The sequence below is a fragment of the Mastacembelus armatus genome, chromosome 12 (assembly GCF_900324485.2).
Source record: "Mastacembelus armatus chromosome 12, fMasArm1.2, whole genome shotgun sequence".
In the NCBI taxonomy this organism is placed as follows: Eukaryota; Metazoa; Chordata; class Actinopteri; order Synbranchiformes; family Mastacembelidae; genus Mastacembelus; species Mastacembelus armatus.
In genome coordinates, this window is record NC_046644.1 from 5346005 (window position 1) to 5363833 (window position 17829).

The following is a 17829-nucleotide window of genomic DNA, read 5'->3' on the forward strand; positions in this document are numbered from 1 at the left end:
CCCACAGCTTGCAGTGCATCTCATCTTTCATGGTAGAAGCACCCTCAAGTACAGAGGTGGCAACAATAGGGAATCCCACCCAATTTCCTCCACCTGCAATCCAGAGGAGGCTTCCTGCACACAGACTGTATGTGAAATGGCTTGCTGCAGCCAACAAGAAACTCTGGAAAACAATTAAGATCAACTTGACCCTGACAACTTTGGAAGCAGTGGAAAAAATGCACTGAAATGAAAAAAGACCTCATCAATGTGCTTCAAGGTGACATTAAAATTGTGGAAATGCTGAGGAACAAAAGAACAAACAAATTCTAATTTTCTGACAAGTGTCTTCTCAAGGCAGAAAAGTGGAGCTCTGAATGTAACAAGGAAAGAACTGGAGGATCACGTGATCCAGGGCTATCCACCAGACATCCCACCATTCAACCCTCCAGAACACCAAATGGAGATTTACCCAGCAACTTGGAAAGAGGTGGAAAGCATAGTCCATCATGCAAGATCGGAATCAGCTCTAGAACCATGGAGAACAATACAAGGTGTATAAGAATGCACTAGATGTCTTAAAGGTTCTCTGGAGGATAGTGTGTCAGAGGAGGTTAATACCCAAAGTGTGGCATAGGGCAGAAGTGGTTCTGATACTGAACATCATCCAGTCATCCATTATTCTTGCTAAACATAGAGGGCAAAGTTTTCAGCTCCATCAATGTGTTCAAAATTGCATAAATTCCAAGTAACACTGTAATCAGTTTGATTTTTTGAGATGAAACAAATAGAACACTAGATTCAGTTTTCTAGATTACTCTTTTTCATTTTTTAGACCAGTATATCCACAGGAAAAACAATAAATTATACAATAAATGTGCCCCCCTACTGTCTACGACAGTCCAATTTTGACAGTGGAGAAACTGGACAGAGGAATCACAGGTTACATCAAGAAATGGCTCCGATTTCCATGGTGTCTTACTAACATAGAAGTAATAATGCACCAACTTTGGTAGCCTACTGCAAATGGAGACCAGCCAGTGCAGTGGAGAATGTCATAGCAGCACTCAAACAGGCAGACATCGTAGGGCATGTTCATCAAGGAAGAGGAGGCCTTGGACCAACATTGTGGCAGCCAGAGTGGAACAAAACCTCAGCACCAGAACGGAGGAATAAGGTAGTGGAAGAAATACGTCGACAGGTGGAAGCAACATGGTGGACCAAGCGTTTCCCTTGGTAAACAGAGACAATGGACACAGTGGGTTAGGGTGGAGAAGATGGATCAGCTGGAAGGAACTGCATGGAAGCAAGGCAGCTCGTCTTCATTATCAGAGCTACTTATGACATTGTTCCAACTAATTTTCAACAGGGGTTGGGTGAAGATCCTGGGTGTGCTCTGTGCTCCAGCCCAGCTTTCCTCAAACACATACAGACAGAGTCAGCCTCACCCAGGGATGTTACACCTGGCGTCACCAAGCTAGCTGCTGAAATTTAACATTGTGGCTGAAACTGAAATCCATCCCCTGGAAGTAGGATCCAGAGGGTTTGTGGCATTGTTTACTACTAACTTGCTAAGCGACCTGGGAATCAGAGGCCAGATCACCCATCAAAGCTGCATCAGAGGCAGCTAAGAGAAGCAGACAGTGGCTCTGGATAAAGAGGCAAGACTCCAATTAGACCCAAAAGTAGCAAAAGGGATATGGAGGTGAGGAGGGTGTACCTGGGACGCCAGGTATCACAGTTGATGGTGTGTGTGTCTACAAAACATCAATGAAGGAGGGTTCCCACCTGATGACCCTGATTACATAAATGCCCTCCTAAATAATACCAAACTGTCTATGTCAAGATGAGGGATATTCAATTGCTACATGGTCACACATGAAGGATATCTACACCTCATCCCATAATAACAAAATAGTATTATACAATATAGATTAACATTGAATTGAGTCATAACTCACCAGTTAACAGCAGTTACTGCGTCCAAATATTCAGTCTACAGGATGGGTGGTGACAAACTGCTTGTGGGTTGATGTTACAAATACACAGACCAACACACTTCTTCCAGAGCATTAGACAAGCAATGTAAAGAACTATGACTTGAAGAGCCTTACTTGAAAGCTAAAAAAAAAAAAAGACAATATATATTTGATTGTTTACTTTAATCTATAAATAAAAATGCAGTTTTTGGCTTTATCATTATTTGGTTGAGTGTAAATTGATAGAAAAGCATAAGCATCAATCAAGTTCAACACTACACAAATGAAAAGAAAATGAATGTAAAAATCATTTTAAAAATCCATGAAAAACACAATACAATAAATAATTTTAAGTGGAGCGGTTTGAACAGTTATCAAAGGCACTTTCTTTGTTGTAATAAAATACTGCTGTAGTCAATATGACAGAAGTCCAAATTAAGTCAGCTAAAAATGTCCTAAACCTTTGACAACTTGCTCTGAACACAAACAAACACCATGATAAAACCAATATATTCAGATTTATTTAAAGCAAATATATATACTGTACACTTCAATGAAAAAGAATCACTAAAGTTTTGTTTTGTCCCATAGAGGGACATTACATGATACACGTCCCATCTTTCAGGTATTTCATGGACTCCATCTGCTGCGTCATGGCCAGAACTTCATGAAATCCGGTGCTGAGTCCAGACATGTGCTGGAAGTACGCCTCCTTCTCCACCTGGACCGAAAGATTATTCACTCCAGCATCCTTCAAAATGGTTGTCACCTACGAATCAGAAGAATTGCACAAACACAGACTTCTCTCAATTCACACTGTAACCCACAAATGTAGTTTTATGAAATATAGATACTTTTTTTTTTTTAAACTCCATTTGGTCAGCCCACTATGTCACCAGGATCCATCCTATTGGACTGACCAAATGTTGTCAGCTGGTATGATCAAACATCAGTATGAATCATGACTCTGCCATTTGTGCTGACCTGCTGTATGATCCTCTGCTCCACCACGTCTGACATGATCTGCAGGTGGATGGTCCCCGCGATAATGCTGGCTGAATGCCTCCAGAAATGAGGGTCTCTGTATGACACAACACCTTCTATCTTCTCGATCTGAAATGAGACAATTAACAGAAGAACAGTTTTAAAAAGTGTATCTGCCTGTTCAGTGACACTATGACAATGCTCAAGAACGTTCTATTTCAAGAGATGCACAAGCAATTTGGAAATATAAAAAAACTAAGTGGCTGAAAGTACTCTGAGCATAATAAAGGTCAAAGGTCAAATTTATTTGTATAGCACATTTACAACAACCAAGGCTGCTCAAAGTGCTGTACAGGCACAGGCAATTTAAAAATACATAATATTCATAACATATATATATAATGTTGAATAATTATATTCTGTTCTGTTCTATTACATGTCTGCCTCTAGTGGAGGAGGGATACCTCCAATGCTGCTCTTACTGAGGTTCCTGGCATTATTTTTTGTTTGGGGAGCTCTGCCTTCTGATCTGATTCCAGGGTCTAACAACAGATGGTGTTGTGTGCTGTGTGATTCATCATGTGTGACTCCTCACCTTCTCCAATGCACTGTTCAAGTCCTTCTCATGTTCTGGTGGAGATCGCAGCAGGAGAACCTCGCAGGCATCCTTCAGCAGAGGGATGACGCTGAGAAAAATAAGTGTAGCAATGAAGAGTGAGCAAATCGGGTCGGCAATCAACCAGCCAAACTGACGGATGAGTATGGTGGAGATGATCACACCGATGCTGCCCAAAGTATCAGCTAAGACATGAAGGAAAACACCTGGAAATAAAAGCAAAGTGAGCGTTAAATCTGGTTGCCATTTCTTTCCCCATGTTATTTTTCTGTGTACTGTCCCAGAGACACACCTCTCATGTTGGCGTTCATGCCTCCGCCACCTGAGCTGTGGGAGTGCCCATGTCCGCTGTGTCCGTGTCCCCCGTGTCCGTGCCCTGCGTGAGAGTGACCGTGACCGTGACCTCCATGGCTGTGCTCGCTGTGGGAGTGGCCGTGATGCGAATGGCTGTGTTCATGTGATGAGCAGCTTTTGCCGCCATGGGAGTGAGCGTGACTGAAAGCGCAGATACCCACCAGATTGACCAGTAGGCCACCAACAGACACCGGCTGCATGAGAGAAAAAACAGGCTCTTTTACCATATGCTTTGTCCTGCTTCTGTATGTAATGCCTTGTAAGCTCATTTTGGCTGAGTAGCTTCAGGTGTATTAAGTAATTTATTCTTAAAGCGCTTCTCTAGTGATAACATACAGTACATTCATTATACTGGGGAATAGCCAAAATCCATGTTTCAGTTACTAGGCTGGATTCTACAATAGCATCCCCCATAGCATCTTTCCATTAGATCATCCCTGTCTGTTAAGTGCCCATGTGTTTCAAATTCAAAACTGAGTGTGTGGCACAGTCTGTTAAACATTTATAGTTTCCAATCCAGAGTCAAGAGGACCCTGGTAGCATTATTAGGGGTCATGTTCTCAAATTTTAGAAAGCTTCTCTAGAGCATGTAAAACAATTCACAGGCTGAGAAGCACTAAATGTGATATGTGAACTGGATATCATTTGTAAAACTGGACAAATGCTCCTCAGTTTGTTTTGTATTTTAAAAGGCAATGTACTAGCAGATACTACATACTGAATTACTTGGAATTAAAGAACAAAACTGTCATCAGGACATACCAAATAAATGTTACTAACATAAATCAATATAATGAAGCAACTGTGCAGAGGCACTTTACACACCGTCAACATGTCTGTGTTTATATTAGGAGGATCCAATACACGGGTGACTGATTCCACGAAGACAAAGAACGCTATGACCATCAGGAACAGGCCATTGATGAATCCAGAAAGTATTTCTACACGACCATACCTACAAAAAACAAGTCAGTTTGAAACATCTGGCTGGATGGGAAATTCTTACTCCAATGTTTCTCACCAAAGCTGGACTTTACCCATAGGAGAAGATCCTGGTAGCTTTCCAGCGGGTCATAAGGGCTGCAAACAGGCCCAGGACTAAAGCAGAGCAGTCAAACAGCATGTGGAAACCGTCAGATATCAGTCCCAAGCTGTTGGTCCAGACACCATAAAACAGCTCCACAAAGGTGAAAGCCTGAAAAATGCAGTGAATCAAATCTTACAACTGACCAACAACAACAACAAACAACAGTCCCATGTGTGAGTCAAATATTTTGTGAAATTTGTCATTTATTTTACATCTATAAAATAAATACTTGATTGCTCCAGTTATAATCTTCTCCCAGTGTGGTGACCTACATAGCCAACTATATTGCAGTCTCTAAAGGTTCATCCTCCTGACAGTGCACTTACCAGGTTAAGACACAAGAAGTAGAAGATCTGTCTGGAGTCATATTCCTCCAGAATCTGTTTCAGTGAATCTTTGATGAACCGTGGGAGAGACTGCGATGTATGCTGCAGGGCGTCACCCATGAAGTTGTAAAGAGGAGTCCCTTCAGGTGAATAACCAACCAAGGTGCCCTTCTGACCCTTCTTTGATGGGGATGAGAGAATACTGGATGCTGCAGAGAGAGACAAGAGACGAAAATTCAACATGTTGAAATATTTATGTATGAAACACTTCAGTAGATGCTAACAACATCATCATATGGTTCTACCTTCATTACAATAAATGTGTTAAAATTTTACTGAGTGCCATAGATACACATAGCTCTTTATAGGATTTTCTTTACATCTGTATCAGTATTAATGAACAATAGTAGTGTGTATATTTTTTTTCCTTTTATTTGATGACACACCTCTCATAAGTATTTGACTTCTGCTGACTGCCAACGCTGCTACTTACACATGATGAAGAAGATGCTACTGACTAGCACTCCTCCAGAAAGCACATGCTCCGTGCTGACCTGCTGGGGCGGTTTGCTCATGGAGCGCAGCTGGTCGGTCAGCGGGTGAGTCCAGAAGTTCGCCAGCAGCAGGGCGCTAAGGAAGAGAGCAATGGTACCGTAGCGGGCACACCTTGGCATCTCCATTTTTGCACTGCAGATGGCCTCGACGTAGAACTCCAAGATCATCACAGAGAAGATGATCATGCCAAAGGGAAGGATAAGGGATGACCATGATTCTACTTTGCTCTGGTGTTAAGAGAGAGTGAAAAGCATTCAGTGTGGTGGCCAAATAAATGACCTGAGTGAAAAAGGTAACTCTTTTGTTCTGAAATTATCTACACACAAACAGGCAGTTGTCATTTTTTTCAATATGGGAAAGGTAGATATAAGCATGACACAAAAATTGCACACCTTATTTATATGGTCATATAAGGTGGTGACAAAAAGCAGTTAAGAGTTTGGTTAAGATTAGGCTCATATACATTATGGCTGATTAGCTACACCTAACATAATCAGCCACCACTACCCAACTACTCACTTTTATTCAGGGAAAGGCTTTGTCACATAGACTTACTTCTGTGGTCACTGACAGCACTATGACCCAGGGCAGCAGGACCATGGAAGAAACAAGGTTATCAAGGGCATAGAGGCGTTTTGCACCACCGATCTCCACTGACAGCTTCCTGGAGGCTGTGTGGAAACCCACCTTCAGACACAGCGACACCACCAGCAGCACAACACCACCCTTAAAGGAAGAAAGGGAAACACAATATGAAAATATATGTGGAAAGCAAAACACTCTTCCTTCTTTAGACAGCAGTAAATACAGTATAACATTTGATGAAGAGATGAGGTTTATTTACTTTGTGATCCGCAACTCCCAGAAATGCAATGGCAGTGTAGAGAAAATGAGTGAGCGCACTGTCATGATGTCCCTCGGCTGGTTAGGAAGGGTCAAGGAAAGACAAAATATAAAGAAAAACACAAACTGATCAGGTAAACAGTAACAACAGCCATAACGGCTTCCAAGCAGAAGGAGTAAAGGATACGGTGCTCTGCCATCTTCGCCATTAGATCATCGTTGTCAAACAGGAGGAGGCAGATCACAGCGATGATGAAGAAAGCAGCACCTCTGGTCTGTGAAAGTCATAGAAATGAACATCAGAAATGCACCAAGAAGGGGAATATTTGTAGATACAGATGTTTCTGATTTCAAAGTAATTATGTGATTTTGTGGCCTGCTACCTTGGATGGCCCCCCGCCTGAGCTTGTGAACAGGACACTGAGGAGAGCAATGACCACCACATCACTGTGCTCAAAAAGCAACAATGTTCTGTGAAAGACACAAAGCAGTTTTGAATAACATCCTGAACACAACAGTGTCAGCATGAGCATATAGATACAATACTAAGACATGGTTAAAACTACACTGATCTGCTCACTTCCACACTTAAAGTACATAACTGACATCTTGAACTATTAAAGGGTGATGAGACACTTTACCTTAGAGGTCCACAAAGAGTTAGGCCGAAGAAGCCCAGCAGTGATATGACACAGCTAATAACAGCGTGCTTTAGTAACTTTATCCACTAGAAAGTAAACAGATTTAAAAATATCACAGATGAGTTATTTTGGCAGGTAGAATACATAGGTTTACAGTGGCAATAAAGCAATGCATACCATATTACTTTCTTAAACACTTCCAAAAACACCAAAGAACAGGACAGCATTCAGGTGAACATTTCAAAAACAATTATGTATCGCTATTGTCATGTCAAATAAAAGAGAAATGGCAGATAACTGAAATACAACAGAGAAAAACAAGGGCTTTTATTTTCTCAAATGAAACAAGTGCTGGATCATTCACAAACTGGAGATGAAGAATTCCAACAAACCTGTCTTTTTGAAATGACTTTACCAGAGGAGAAAGGCTTTTGAAAGAAAAGTAGAATAACAGCACTCCTGAATGAAAAAAAGAGTATCACTGTCAGTATGTTGTCACCGTCCTTAAAAACAAACATACAGTATAATAATGTAAACCGCTTCAGTTCAGTAACATGGATGAAATAAAGGTAGGCTACAGAAAGAAATGAGCTCAGGTATACTCACCCTAATTTTAGTATGAAGATGAACTGGACAATGTGAACTACTTTTAGAATATCATATGATTCAAATATACCAAGAGCCTTGAGGACCTTCGAGATAACCAGTATAAGGATGTACCGAGTTAACCTGATGAGGAAAAGGACAAAGAAACTATGTTAGTGATAGAGGTGGGTGAACTTAAAAATCTTGCTCTGGGCTTTTAGAAATGGGCTTTGGGAAATAGTGATGGATATTTTTCCATAGTACATATTTCAACAATAGGGCTGATATGATTAACCAATTATCCAGTGTGATGAACTCTCATGAGGATTATATAAAGATGCCAAACTTTTGCTAGTTCCAGCTTCTCAAATGTAAAAATGTGATGCTATTCATCATTGTCTGCAAAGGATTAAAGGATTTGTACTGAAGGTCGAACAAAAACTCACATTCAAAGATCAGAATTCTAACAAGGCACTTGTGAGGAAATTAATACATTAAGTTTGATTGTTTTGTTTGGCTACTAACACTTAATAAATTACTAGATAAAAATAAAAGTGATTATGCAGCAGTTTTGAGGGAAATCAGTGATAATGGGACCACAGTGTTTGACAGTTGATGGTTAGGGTGTAGCTTTCTGCTTATAGATAACTTAGGCTTACATGTTTGCAGAGTTGTGCAATACGCACCATATGAGGAATGATAAGAGCACTGTCTCCATGGTGTGAAGAGACACATACATGACTAAGTCAAGGGTGCGGATTGCAGAGAAATACAGTTAACGTACATATATAGTATATTGCACAAGTCTTAAGGGAGGAACGCCCATAGGTTTGTTTAAGTTTTCTCCTAACAGGGAATTGGAGCATCAACTAAGAAGGACTACGAACGTGTGCCTAGAGGCTGGGACCAGCCCGAGCACCAACGAGGATGGAGCTAAGTCTAAACCACCCATAGCTTAACGAAATGTACTCATTGTGACATACTAATATATTTTCATGTAACTCAAGAATTTCATCTCTTCCTTGTGAGGTTGGCTGCAGATTAACAGCTTGCTGACTGCGATTTTCCGCACAAGAAAGGGTCCTTATACAAGCTTTTGGAATTTCAATTAAAGGCACTCATTGGAATAATTGTTCTCCTCTGCTTATTTTCCAATAATCGAACACGCTACCACACTTCACTATAATAGTTAATAGTCTATAATCTAACATGAGCTAATGTAGGTTTTGTGGACCTGAGCAGGCGGTGATCAAAACAGAGCAGCTACAGACTCACCTAGAACTGGGTACTTCGACCATGCCCAGTTTCCCCCCTGACAGGACGTTGCTGCTGTATTTCTCTTCCATTTCCAAAGTCCCACACTCGACCAGTTGAAGCCCAGTCACTGTTGTTATGTCCCCAGCGCCCCTAACATCCCTGTTACCTAAATACTGAAATCAAATTTCTCGCAGACCTATGCAAACATTCTTGTTTTGACTCTTATTCAGTTCTCCTTCAGGCTGTAAGACAAACTGGATAAACTTCAGGTGGCAACCGCATTAGCCTGTTAGCTACCTAGCTAGCTAGCATGCCAGGCAAATGTCTATCCAAAATATTTAGCGACGACACGTCTTTTGTTTGCGTTCTACGACAAACACACCCACGTGGTCGTTTAATTAAAATAAAATAAAATGGATAGTAACATTTTAAACATGAACCGACTACAATAACAGCAGCACTCTGTAAATAAAGGCTAAATACACCGGAAGTGGCCAAAAAGCCACAGCAACTTCCGGACACGGTAAACGTTCCACGTCACGTGCACGTGTCGGTGACGTCGCTGTTGCGCAGCCTTACGCAGTCCTGCGCTCTGCGCTGCAGCCGATGATGAGGACGATGAAGATGGTGATGCAGGTAACGAAATAGTCTTTTTCACCACTGAGAACCGTGTTTTTCTTTACCATGTGACAAACAGGCAAATGAGTAACTGAATACAGGAAACACACTGAGCTACTGAGAACAAGAAAAAACAAAATTTCTGATATACATCTAAATAGTTGCTCTGAGGAGGGGTCTAGACATTTCATCTATGGGGAAGCAAAAGAGACTGTATGAATTTTAGCTTAGCTGAACTTAAAACACTGAAACAGAGCATACAAACAGATACCTGTGCAAAAATGCAGCTACTACAGTGACTTAATATATAATTAAGTCACTGACTCCATTGATTTCATACCCTTTATTATTTATTCAGTAATTAGAATGGCTGTCATATTGGTAGGATGGTGAGGAGAGGACAGAAGGTATGTAGTTTTATGAGGCCAGGTGTTCAAGGCACTATGTCAACCAGTGTGGCTGAACAGTAACAGTAATAGTTATTGTAACTATGGGGCTTGAGCTGTAATCAACCATACCACTGGGTCCTGGACCACAGGATGGCCAGCCACCCATTCTGTGGTGGTGCCTGTGAAAACAATGATGTGCACTCAGATAGCTTGGGCTTGGTGAGTGCTCTTATCTGAAGATTTCGGACAGCCTGGCCTGTCTTTGGGACCACATGATAGGGCAAGAATCTAGATCGAGAGCTTCCATAGGAATACTCACCCATTTCTTGGTACAATATATTGTGTATATTGGTAACAAACGCAGACACATTACCGCATGCACAATAATGTTACTGTTATTCTGATAATGATTGCATATAAGCAGCAAAACTGAGAACTCCTCGCATTCCCACAGATTTATTGCTTTGATTGCATTAAAGGTTGTAAGTACATTAGCTCATTACATAGACAATCTAGAAGCAGTGTCCCTCTTATTAGTATCAAAATGCACATATACACAAAATGAAAAACAGATACAATGATACAACAGTAAGGGTCATGCACCGGGCTGAGATAAAATCTTTAAAGCTTGCACAGAAATATTTTACTCCTCCACTTTTTCCTTTGCCTCTTCCAGATCTCCTTTTATTAGTTTCCCATATTAAATACCAAGCTGAACTTGTGAATACTATTTCACCACAAAATGTTACTGGGCTCCACACAGTCCAAGCAGGGCTTTCTGATAATGTCCGCTGGTCTCTTTCTGTGAGAGACAGAGATGTGGTCAGCTGAAATCCACTGAAACTATTATTACATTTCTTCATTTCATGAGTCTGTCAGCAAAAAACAGAAGATAAAAGCAGCCATTCAGGAAACAATATTACTTAATATGATTTTACCACTAGATGCTCCTGAAGGCTGATGCCATACATGGCCTTGTATTCATCCAAAATCTTCTTCAGGTCAACCTCAGAACGGCTCACCAGCACCCTGGTCAGCTTCTCCTCAGATGTGCCAGCGCCCTGTGAGTATAGAGCAGAGCCTCTGTCACTGAACATTTGAAAGTAAAATGATGAGTGAATGTCAGTGGGAAAGAAACACTCACATACGCTATGCACTGTGACATATGATGACAGATGTTCATACATACCTTCATAGCGAGATGGAGCTTCTCAGCAAAGAAAGCAGGTGTGTTCCAAGCACATTTCACTAAAGATTGAAGAGACAAAACATTCAATCAAAGAAACTGGTAATTTCCAGATACAGCTCAGTCTGACAGCCCATAGTGTTTTTTTGCTCTGATAATAGTACATCCTGTAGAGTTTTATGTTCAGGTCCCTCAGTGTGTGAGGTCACACACACAAAAAAAAGTTGAACATACAGATAGGATCTTTTCAGAACTGACAGCTCTTGGATGTCTCTTTATTTTAAATTATTATGTTATAAATAATTTTTTTTAATTTGTGAATTTAAGGCACTAGAATCACCATGATGCCATATTTCTCATTTTTACAATGGAAATATGAGTCATATTGCTACAAACTCTTTCATGCTCACTAGAGGATTAACATCAGTCCAGCAACACTCTAGCCAGCGATGGATTTAACATTAGTGGTTCATGTCTTAATATGCAACAATCAAACTTGAAGTCGGGATAAACATCATAACTTACTGTTTATTAAGAACTTAACAAAGAACTCAGCTACTCTGCTTAATCAGCACTGAGTGGGTGTGTTTTGATCTCAACTGACTGACAGTGGCCTGAGGAGATAAGTGTAGAGAGATGTGTGATTGCCTTTCTCTTTGACAGGAAATGCAAAACTCAGCAAACTGAAAAGAAGGTCCTTCTCTAACCCTTCAGTGGCAAAGGCAAAGGCAAATTTATTTGTATAGCACCTTTCATACACTACGCAATTCAAAGTGCTTTACAAGGCATATAATTACATTAAAAGCATTAAAAGCATTGAAAAGAGCATTTAAAAATAAAGACATTAAACATAAAATAAGTTTAAATCAAGTAAGGTAAATTAAAATAAAACATAAAAGCACATTAAGAAAACAAAGATAACAATTATTCAAAGGCAGCAGTAAACAACAGAGTTTTCAGTCCAGATTTGAATGAGCTGACAGTTTGAGCAGACCTCAGGTGTTCAGGAAGTTTATTCCACAAGTGAGGAGCATAGTAACTAAATGCTGCTTCACTTTGTTTGGTTCTGGTTCTGGGAACACACAATAGACCTGTCCCAGATGACCTGAGGGGTCTGGAAACCTCATAGGGAACTAATATATCTTGGATATATTTTGGTCCACAACCATTTAGTGCTTTATAAACTAGCAATAAAATTTTAAAATCTATCCTTTGACTAACGGGAAGCCAGTGTAGTGATCTGAGAACTGGTGTGATATGGTCCAGTTTCTTAGCAATGTTTTTCAGGTGGTAATAGGAAGATTTAGTGATGGATTTTATGTGGTTGTTAAAATTCAGGTCTGAGTCAATGATTACACCAAGGTTTCTGGCTTGATTTGTAGCTTTCAATGACATGGAGTCAAGGTGAGCAATGACCTTTGACCTTTCATTTTTGGGGCCAAAAACAATCACTTCTGTCTTGTCTGTATTGAGCTGGAGAAAATTCTGGCACATCCATTCTTTGACTTGATTAATACACTCACATAATGAAATTAGAGGACTATAATCATGAGATGATACTGATATATAAAGTTGGGTGTCATCTGCATAGGTATGGTAGTCAATGTTGTAGTATTCCATAATCTGAGCAAGGGGCAGCATGTAGATATTGAATAAGAGAGGAGCAAGAATAGACCCCTGAGGAACCCCACATTTCATTTTTGTTCGCTCAGACTCATAGTTACCAAGTGAGACAAAATAGTCTCTATCTTGTAAGTAAGATTTTAGCCAATTTAACACTGAGCCAGTAACTCCCACCCAAGCTTCTAGTCTATGAAGCAGCACATCATGATCAACTGTGTCAAATGCAGCACTGAGATCCAGTAGTACTAAAACAGAGGTTTTGGATTCATCATTATTTAAATGTAAATCATTTAAAATTTTAATAAGTGCAGTCTCAGTGCTGTGGTGTGTGCGAAATCCAGACTGAAGTGCATTAAAAAGATTGTTTTGCACCATAAATCTGTGAATTTGTTGAGAAACTACTTTTTCAATTATTTTTCCCAGAAATGGAAGATTTGATATTGGCCTGTAGTTACTTACTGCTGAAGCATCTAGATTAGGCTTTTTAAGAAGAGGTTTTATAACAGCAGTTTTTAAGGCCTGGGGAAACTGCCCTGACTGAAGAGAACTATTGACAATCTGCAATACATCTGGAGCTAAGCTGTTAAAAACATTTTTTAAAAAATTTGTTGGTAAAATATCAAGGCAGCATGATTTTAATTGTAGAAGAGTTTCTGCCAGAGCTCTGTGATCAAGGAGATCAAAATGTTCTAGATTCGCTGGAGAACAAGGAGGCACAGGTGATATTGTCATGTTCCTAGGACTGCAGCTAGAGATAGTTTGTCTTATCTTTGATATTTTGTCTACGAAAAAAGCTGCAAAATCATTGCATGACTTTTTGGACAGCAGTTCAGAAGGAAGAGAGGGTGCTGGGTTTGTGAGTCTGTCTACAACAGAAAACAATGCGCGGGCATTATTGCTGTTTCTATTGATAACCTCTGAGAAAAATGATTGCCTTGCATTTTTTAGTTTTTGGTTATAGTGTTGAAGACTCTCTTTGTATAAGTCAAAATGAACCTGGAGTTTGGTTTTTCGCCACCTGCGTTCTGCTTGTCTGCATATTCTTTTCTGAATTTTAACCACTGTGGCTTTTCTCCAAGGTGACTTGGAGATGTGGCACCACATCATATCATTTCAGTACCAATATGATGGCATCAAGCTTACCAATGTCAAGGAGACAGTTTTCAATGTCACCTCTCAGCTCCTTTTCCAGGGCTTTAGGCAGTGTGTTGTTACTGACAGTGCTGTATTGCTGGAACACTAGCAAGTAAACAAAGAAACAACAGGTAAGAGTGATATTGTATTATCAGACAGAAAATAGTTGTCTCTGCATAAAGTTATTCTATGAGGTATGAGATGATTGCATAGAGTCTTTAAAAATCTATAGACTCTTAAAGAAACATTTGCTAAATAGCTACATCTAAAGAACTCTAAAAATAATGTAGTACTACCATGATACAATTGTCTTTCATTTCCTTACAATCAGCAAATACTGGACTCAACAGATGATGAGCTTTATAATTATGTGAAAGAGCCAGCTTGCCTAAATATTTTTCCTGCATTGCTGGGTGTGTTCAACTTATTACTTGTAGAAGTGTAGTTCCACCTGTTTGTCCAGTTGTCTGAGTCTTCAATTTAAAAAAAAGAAGCATTCAGACATTGAAAACACTCACTCTTGCAGAGCTGCGGGCCGTTGCGGGTGGTCAGGATGTCAGTGATGGTGGACACGTTGACTCCTTTCATGTTCTCACCTGCCTCAAACAGAGCCTGCAGACAGAAAGCAGTAACATTACATTACCTGCTAATACAGTACTTAAAAAAAAACATTTACATAACAGTTATATTTGCTATTACACTTCAACCTACTGTTGTGTATTCAAAGCCTGCTATAGTGATGAGGTTTGTCTAAAACCACATCAGTGAGCCAAACCAATGCAATGGATGGCATGTTCCTCCATTGGCATGAATACACACACTGTATCTAACAAATGCACCATTTTCTTCACCTTTGCACCTTTTTCTTTGTCTCAGCAATCATTTTAAAAACTAAAATCTATGAATTTATATATTTGTAGCATTTTCATTTGGAACCACTGCTACAGACACAGCAGGGAAAGCTAAATACAGAATAATCACAGTTCTCTCCCATTTAGTTTGTTTTCATGTTTTTTTTACCTCTGCATCCTTTTTAGCCTGTGACGCATCAACCACAGTGCTCTCATCTTTGTTTGCTTTCAACATGGAAAGAAGAGCCATTGTGAAGTCGCCATTTGTCTCTTTCTTAATAACATCTTCCAGATCCTCTTTGTACTCTTCGGGAGCAGGAACATTTTAGCACAAAGATGTTAGAGAACTGCAATCATTATGACTGGGTGATTACAGCAGAGCACTAGCTATGAATTTAGTGTTCCTACACACTAGTTATAGTGTAACTAAAAATGATCAGCTACATAGTGTGCTGAAGATGCTATGCAAAATATAGAAATGTCTCAGGAACTCAAAGGTCATCAACAAATAACAGAACAACTGCACTAAATCAGGCCAAACCTTCTTTGAAGACCCTCTTGATCTCTCGAATCTCTTGGTTTGACCTGGTTGCCAGAATCTCCACCAGGACATCCTCATCTGTGCCCATACGCTGTTGGAATAGAGCAAACACCAGATGTGAGTAGTGAAAGTTATAATTTCAAAAGTAGTATCCAGAACTAAGTATGTGAAACTTCTGCTGAAAAGCCACACTTAATGTCCCCACACACATCATCAATACACATTTTGTGCTGATGAGGTTTTTTAATAGGTTACCACTAAAATGGAAAAGCACACCCAGCAATATAAACCTCTGAATGTAAAAACAAGAATTTCTGTTCATTAAAAATATGTTTGCAACCTTAGATGGGCCAACTCAGAGACTGTGTAATGAAGAGTGATGCATGGAAATAATCTCTTTAGTACAGAAACCACTGATATTTACCTGTGTGGCTTTCCTGAGCCAGTGGGCATCAAACTGAGCCCGTGTCATGAGCAGAGCCAGGCAGACATCCTCAAAATGTGACCTGAGAGCCTTCTTCAGAGCGTTTTCCACTTTCTGCCACACACACACACACACACACACACACACACACACACACAGCAAAACATGTAATTTCAAAATGGAGCAAAGATATCGTGTTGATTTTTGTGTGACGTCAAGATGATGAGATCGGCTACTAGCAGGGCACAAAAGTTGAAAATGTTCAAATTGTACACATAGAGACTTCAACGATGTACGGTACAACTTTAGGTGAACATTGCCTACTATCATCACAAATATCACAGGACAAACGCAACAGCATCAAGTAGAACTACCAATAACAACAAACATGCCTTCTTGTGAAGTACTGTAGATTTACTTCTGTGATGAAATGTGACAGGCTAAATGTAAATGTAATGTGTGTTTTATTAAAAGTGTAAATAAAGAAAAATAATGTGAAGACTAAAGGAACTGAGGCACTAACATACACTGTGGACTTGGCTGGATAAGGTGAAAAAATAAAAATTGCAAAAGCAGCTTTAATTCTGATGCAGTCCAGGGATTTAATGACTCATTGAATGTCGCAACAACTGATGTTAGTGATGCAATCTGTAACAGCTCAAAACACATAACATACAGGGAGGTCAGAGAGATAGTTGACAGTTATTGTTTTAATATATTTCAAGGCTTTCAAGTCTTTGTGAGTTTCTCACCTTCCCATGGGATGCTTCAAAAACTGCTTTGATCATCTGCCTCTGCTCATTGTTTCTCTTCACCAGGACTGCAGTGATCACATCCTCATCCACTCCTGTGATGGACAAGTTGCATTTCACATTACTTTCTTTAAAGCACTAAGAGGACAGCAAAAACAACTACAACAACAGAACATTGCATACAAGAGGTCATTGTTAAGATAACACACCTTTAGTTTCAATGGCACTTTTAAGAACTGAAGCATCACTGCTGGCATTGAAGTTTGGATATGGGTGGACTGTTCCATAATACACAGGCTTTGATTTAATTGTCACCTAAAAGAACAACCAGAAATACAAACACTGGCTGCTGTAAGCCACTTCACTTTATTCATAGAAGAGAGGATGACTCAGTGACAGCCAGCAGAACTGCAGAAACTGTAACTGTCAACTAATTTCACTGAAAACCAATAGGTCACATAAAATCCAAATACATTTTAGTGCTTATGAAAAAACTAAAACTGCATTTTGAATGTAAAAAGTATTTTCATCAAAACTGCATTCAGCCAACAACAGGTGTGTGCTACATGTGAACTGATACTCACTGCAGTGCTGTCACCTTTGGAGTTTCCATCATGGACGATCTTATTCAAAAATTTTTTGAATAAAGACATCTTTTCTTTTGGCTGCAAACTTAGACTGTAGAGATAGAAACACAGACTGTAGAGAGAAAAGGGGAAAACAGGTGTTAGATTGATCTAAAAATGTCTTTCATATTTAAAAATCTAAAAAGCTCACCTCTGCTCCTGCAGACAGGCCTCACACCCAGTCTGTAGCTCTCTGAATGTTAATGCATTCGGCTCACTTTGCAGTGTCTCCACCCACCTCTGTGCAAGTGATTTCAGGCAGGTGCAGTTTCACCTGCAGAAGATCAGCCAGTTGTGTGCCACCTCTAGAAAATAACATTCCTGCAAGGTGACAGTTATGGGTTCGGCATTTCTGACTGGTTGAGTGAGTTCGGACTCTTGTTGTAAAAGTGCACCCATTCCTGGTGAGCTCGTGAAGCAAGCACAACTAAAAATTGACCTGAGACAAGACGTTATTGTTTTTGCACAATGACTAATGA

At 39.9% G+C, this 17829-nt stretch overlaps 2 protein-coding genes across 4 annotated transcripts; both read right to left on the minus strand.

The window, feature by feature from the left end:
• Positions 1-976: 976 nt before the first annotated feature.
• slc30a5 (solute carrier family 30 member 5) lies at positions 977-9704 on the minus strand. Of its 2 annotated transcripts, XM_026298137.1 has the most exons (17): positions 9225-9704; positions 7971-8093; positions 7757-7823; positions 7365-7450; positions 7107-7194; positions 6911-6998; positions 6725-6801; positions 6436-6606; positions 5819-6107; positions 5326-5534; positions 4950-5107; positions 4738-4867; positions 3851-4106; positions 3538-3764; positions 2943-3071; positions 2561-2727; positions 977-2100 (listed from the first exon to the last, which is right to left on the minus strand). In XM_026298137.1, the coding sequence occupies exons 1-17, from the start codon at positions 9293-9295 to the stop codon at positions 2073-2075; spliced, it is 2364 nt and encodes a 787-aa protein (XP_026153922.1). In that variant the 5' UTR covers positions 9296-9704; the 3' UTR covers positions 977-2072. The 2 variants fall into 2 exon arrangements, with proteins under 2 accessions (XP_026153922.1, XP_026153923.1); XM_026298138.1 differs by lacking the exon at positions 977-2100 and having other exon boundaries at positions 2458-2727.
• Positions 9705-10653: 949 nt separating this feature from the next.
• LOC113124607 (annexin A1-like) lies at positions 10654-17614 on the minus strand. 2 transcript variants are annotated; one of them, XM_026297625.1, is made up of 12 exons: positions 17502-17614; positions 17309-17423; positions 16934-17039; positions 16725-16819; positions 15973-16086; positions 15549-15639; positions 15177-15313; positions 14675-14768; positions 14166-14261; positions 11403-11461; positions 11152-11274; positions 10654-11015 (listed from the first exon to the last, which is right to left on the minus strand). In XM_026297625.1, exons 2-12 carry the CDS (start codon positions 17375-17377, stop codon positions 10959-10961), a joined length of 1041 nt encoding a protein of 346 aa, XP_026153410.1. In that variant the 5' UTR covers positions 17378-17423; positions 17502-17614; the 3' UTR covers positions 10654-10958. The 2 variants fall into 2 exon arrangements, with proteins under 2 accessions (XP_026153410.1, XP_026153411.1); XM_026297626.1 differs by having other exon boundaries at positions 17309-17402; positions 17502-17558.
• Positions 17615-17829: the final 215 nt, after the last annotated feature.

Excerpts from the sequence above, each read along its gene's own strand:
- slc30a5 (XM_026298137.1), bottom strand. The coding sequence starts at position 9,295 with ATGGAAGAGAAATACAGCAGCAACGTCCTGTCAGGGGGGAAACTGGGC. Across the intron at positions 7,451-7,756 it reads AAGTCATTTCAAAAAGACAG|TGGATAAAGTTACTAAAGCA; the intron begins GTTTGTTGGAAT and ends TTTACTTTCTAG. Across the intron at positions 6,108-6,435 it reads TGCTGTCAGTGACCACAGAA|AGCAAAGTAGAATCATGGTC; the intron begins GTAAGTCTATGT and ends TCTTAACACCAG.
- LOC113124607 (XM_026297625.1), bottom strand. The coding sequence starts at position 17,377 with ATGTCTTTATTCAAAAAATTTTTGAATAAGATCGTCCATGATGGAAAC. Across the intron at positions 17,040-17,308 it reads CCAAAGGTGACAGCACTGCA|GTGACAATTAAATCAAAGCC; the intron begins GTGAGTATCAGT and ends TTGTTCTTTTAG. Across the intron at positions 16,087-16,724 it reads TTGAAGCATCCCATGGGAAG|AAAGTGGAAAACGCTCTGAA; the intron begins GTGAGAAACTCA and ends TGTGTGTGGCAG.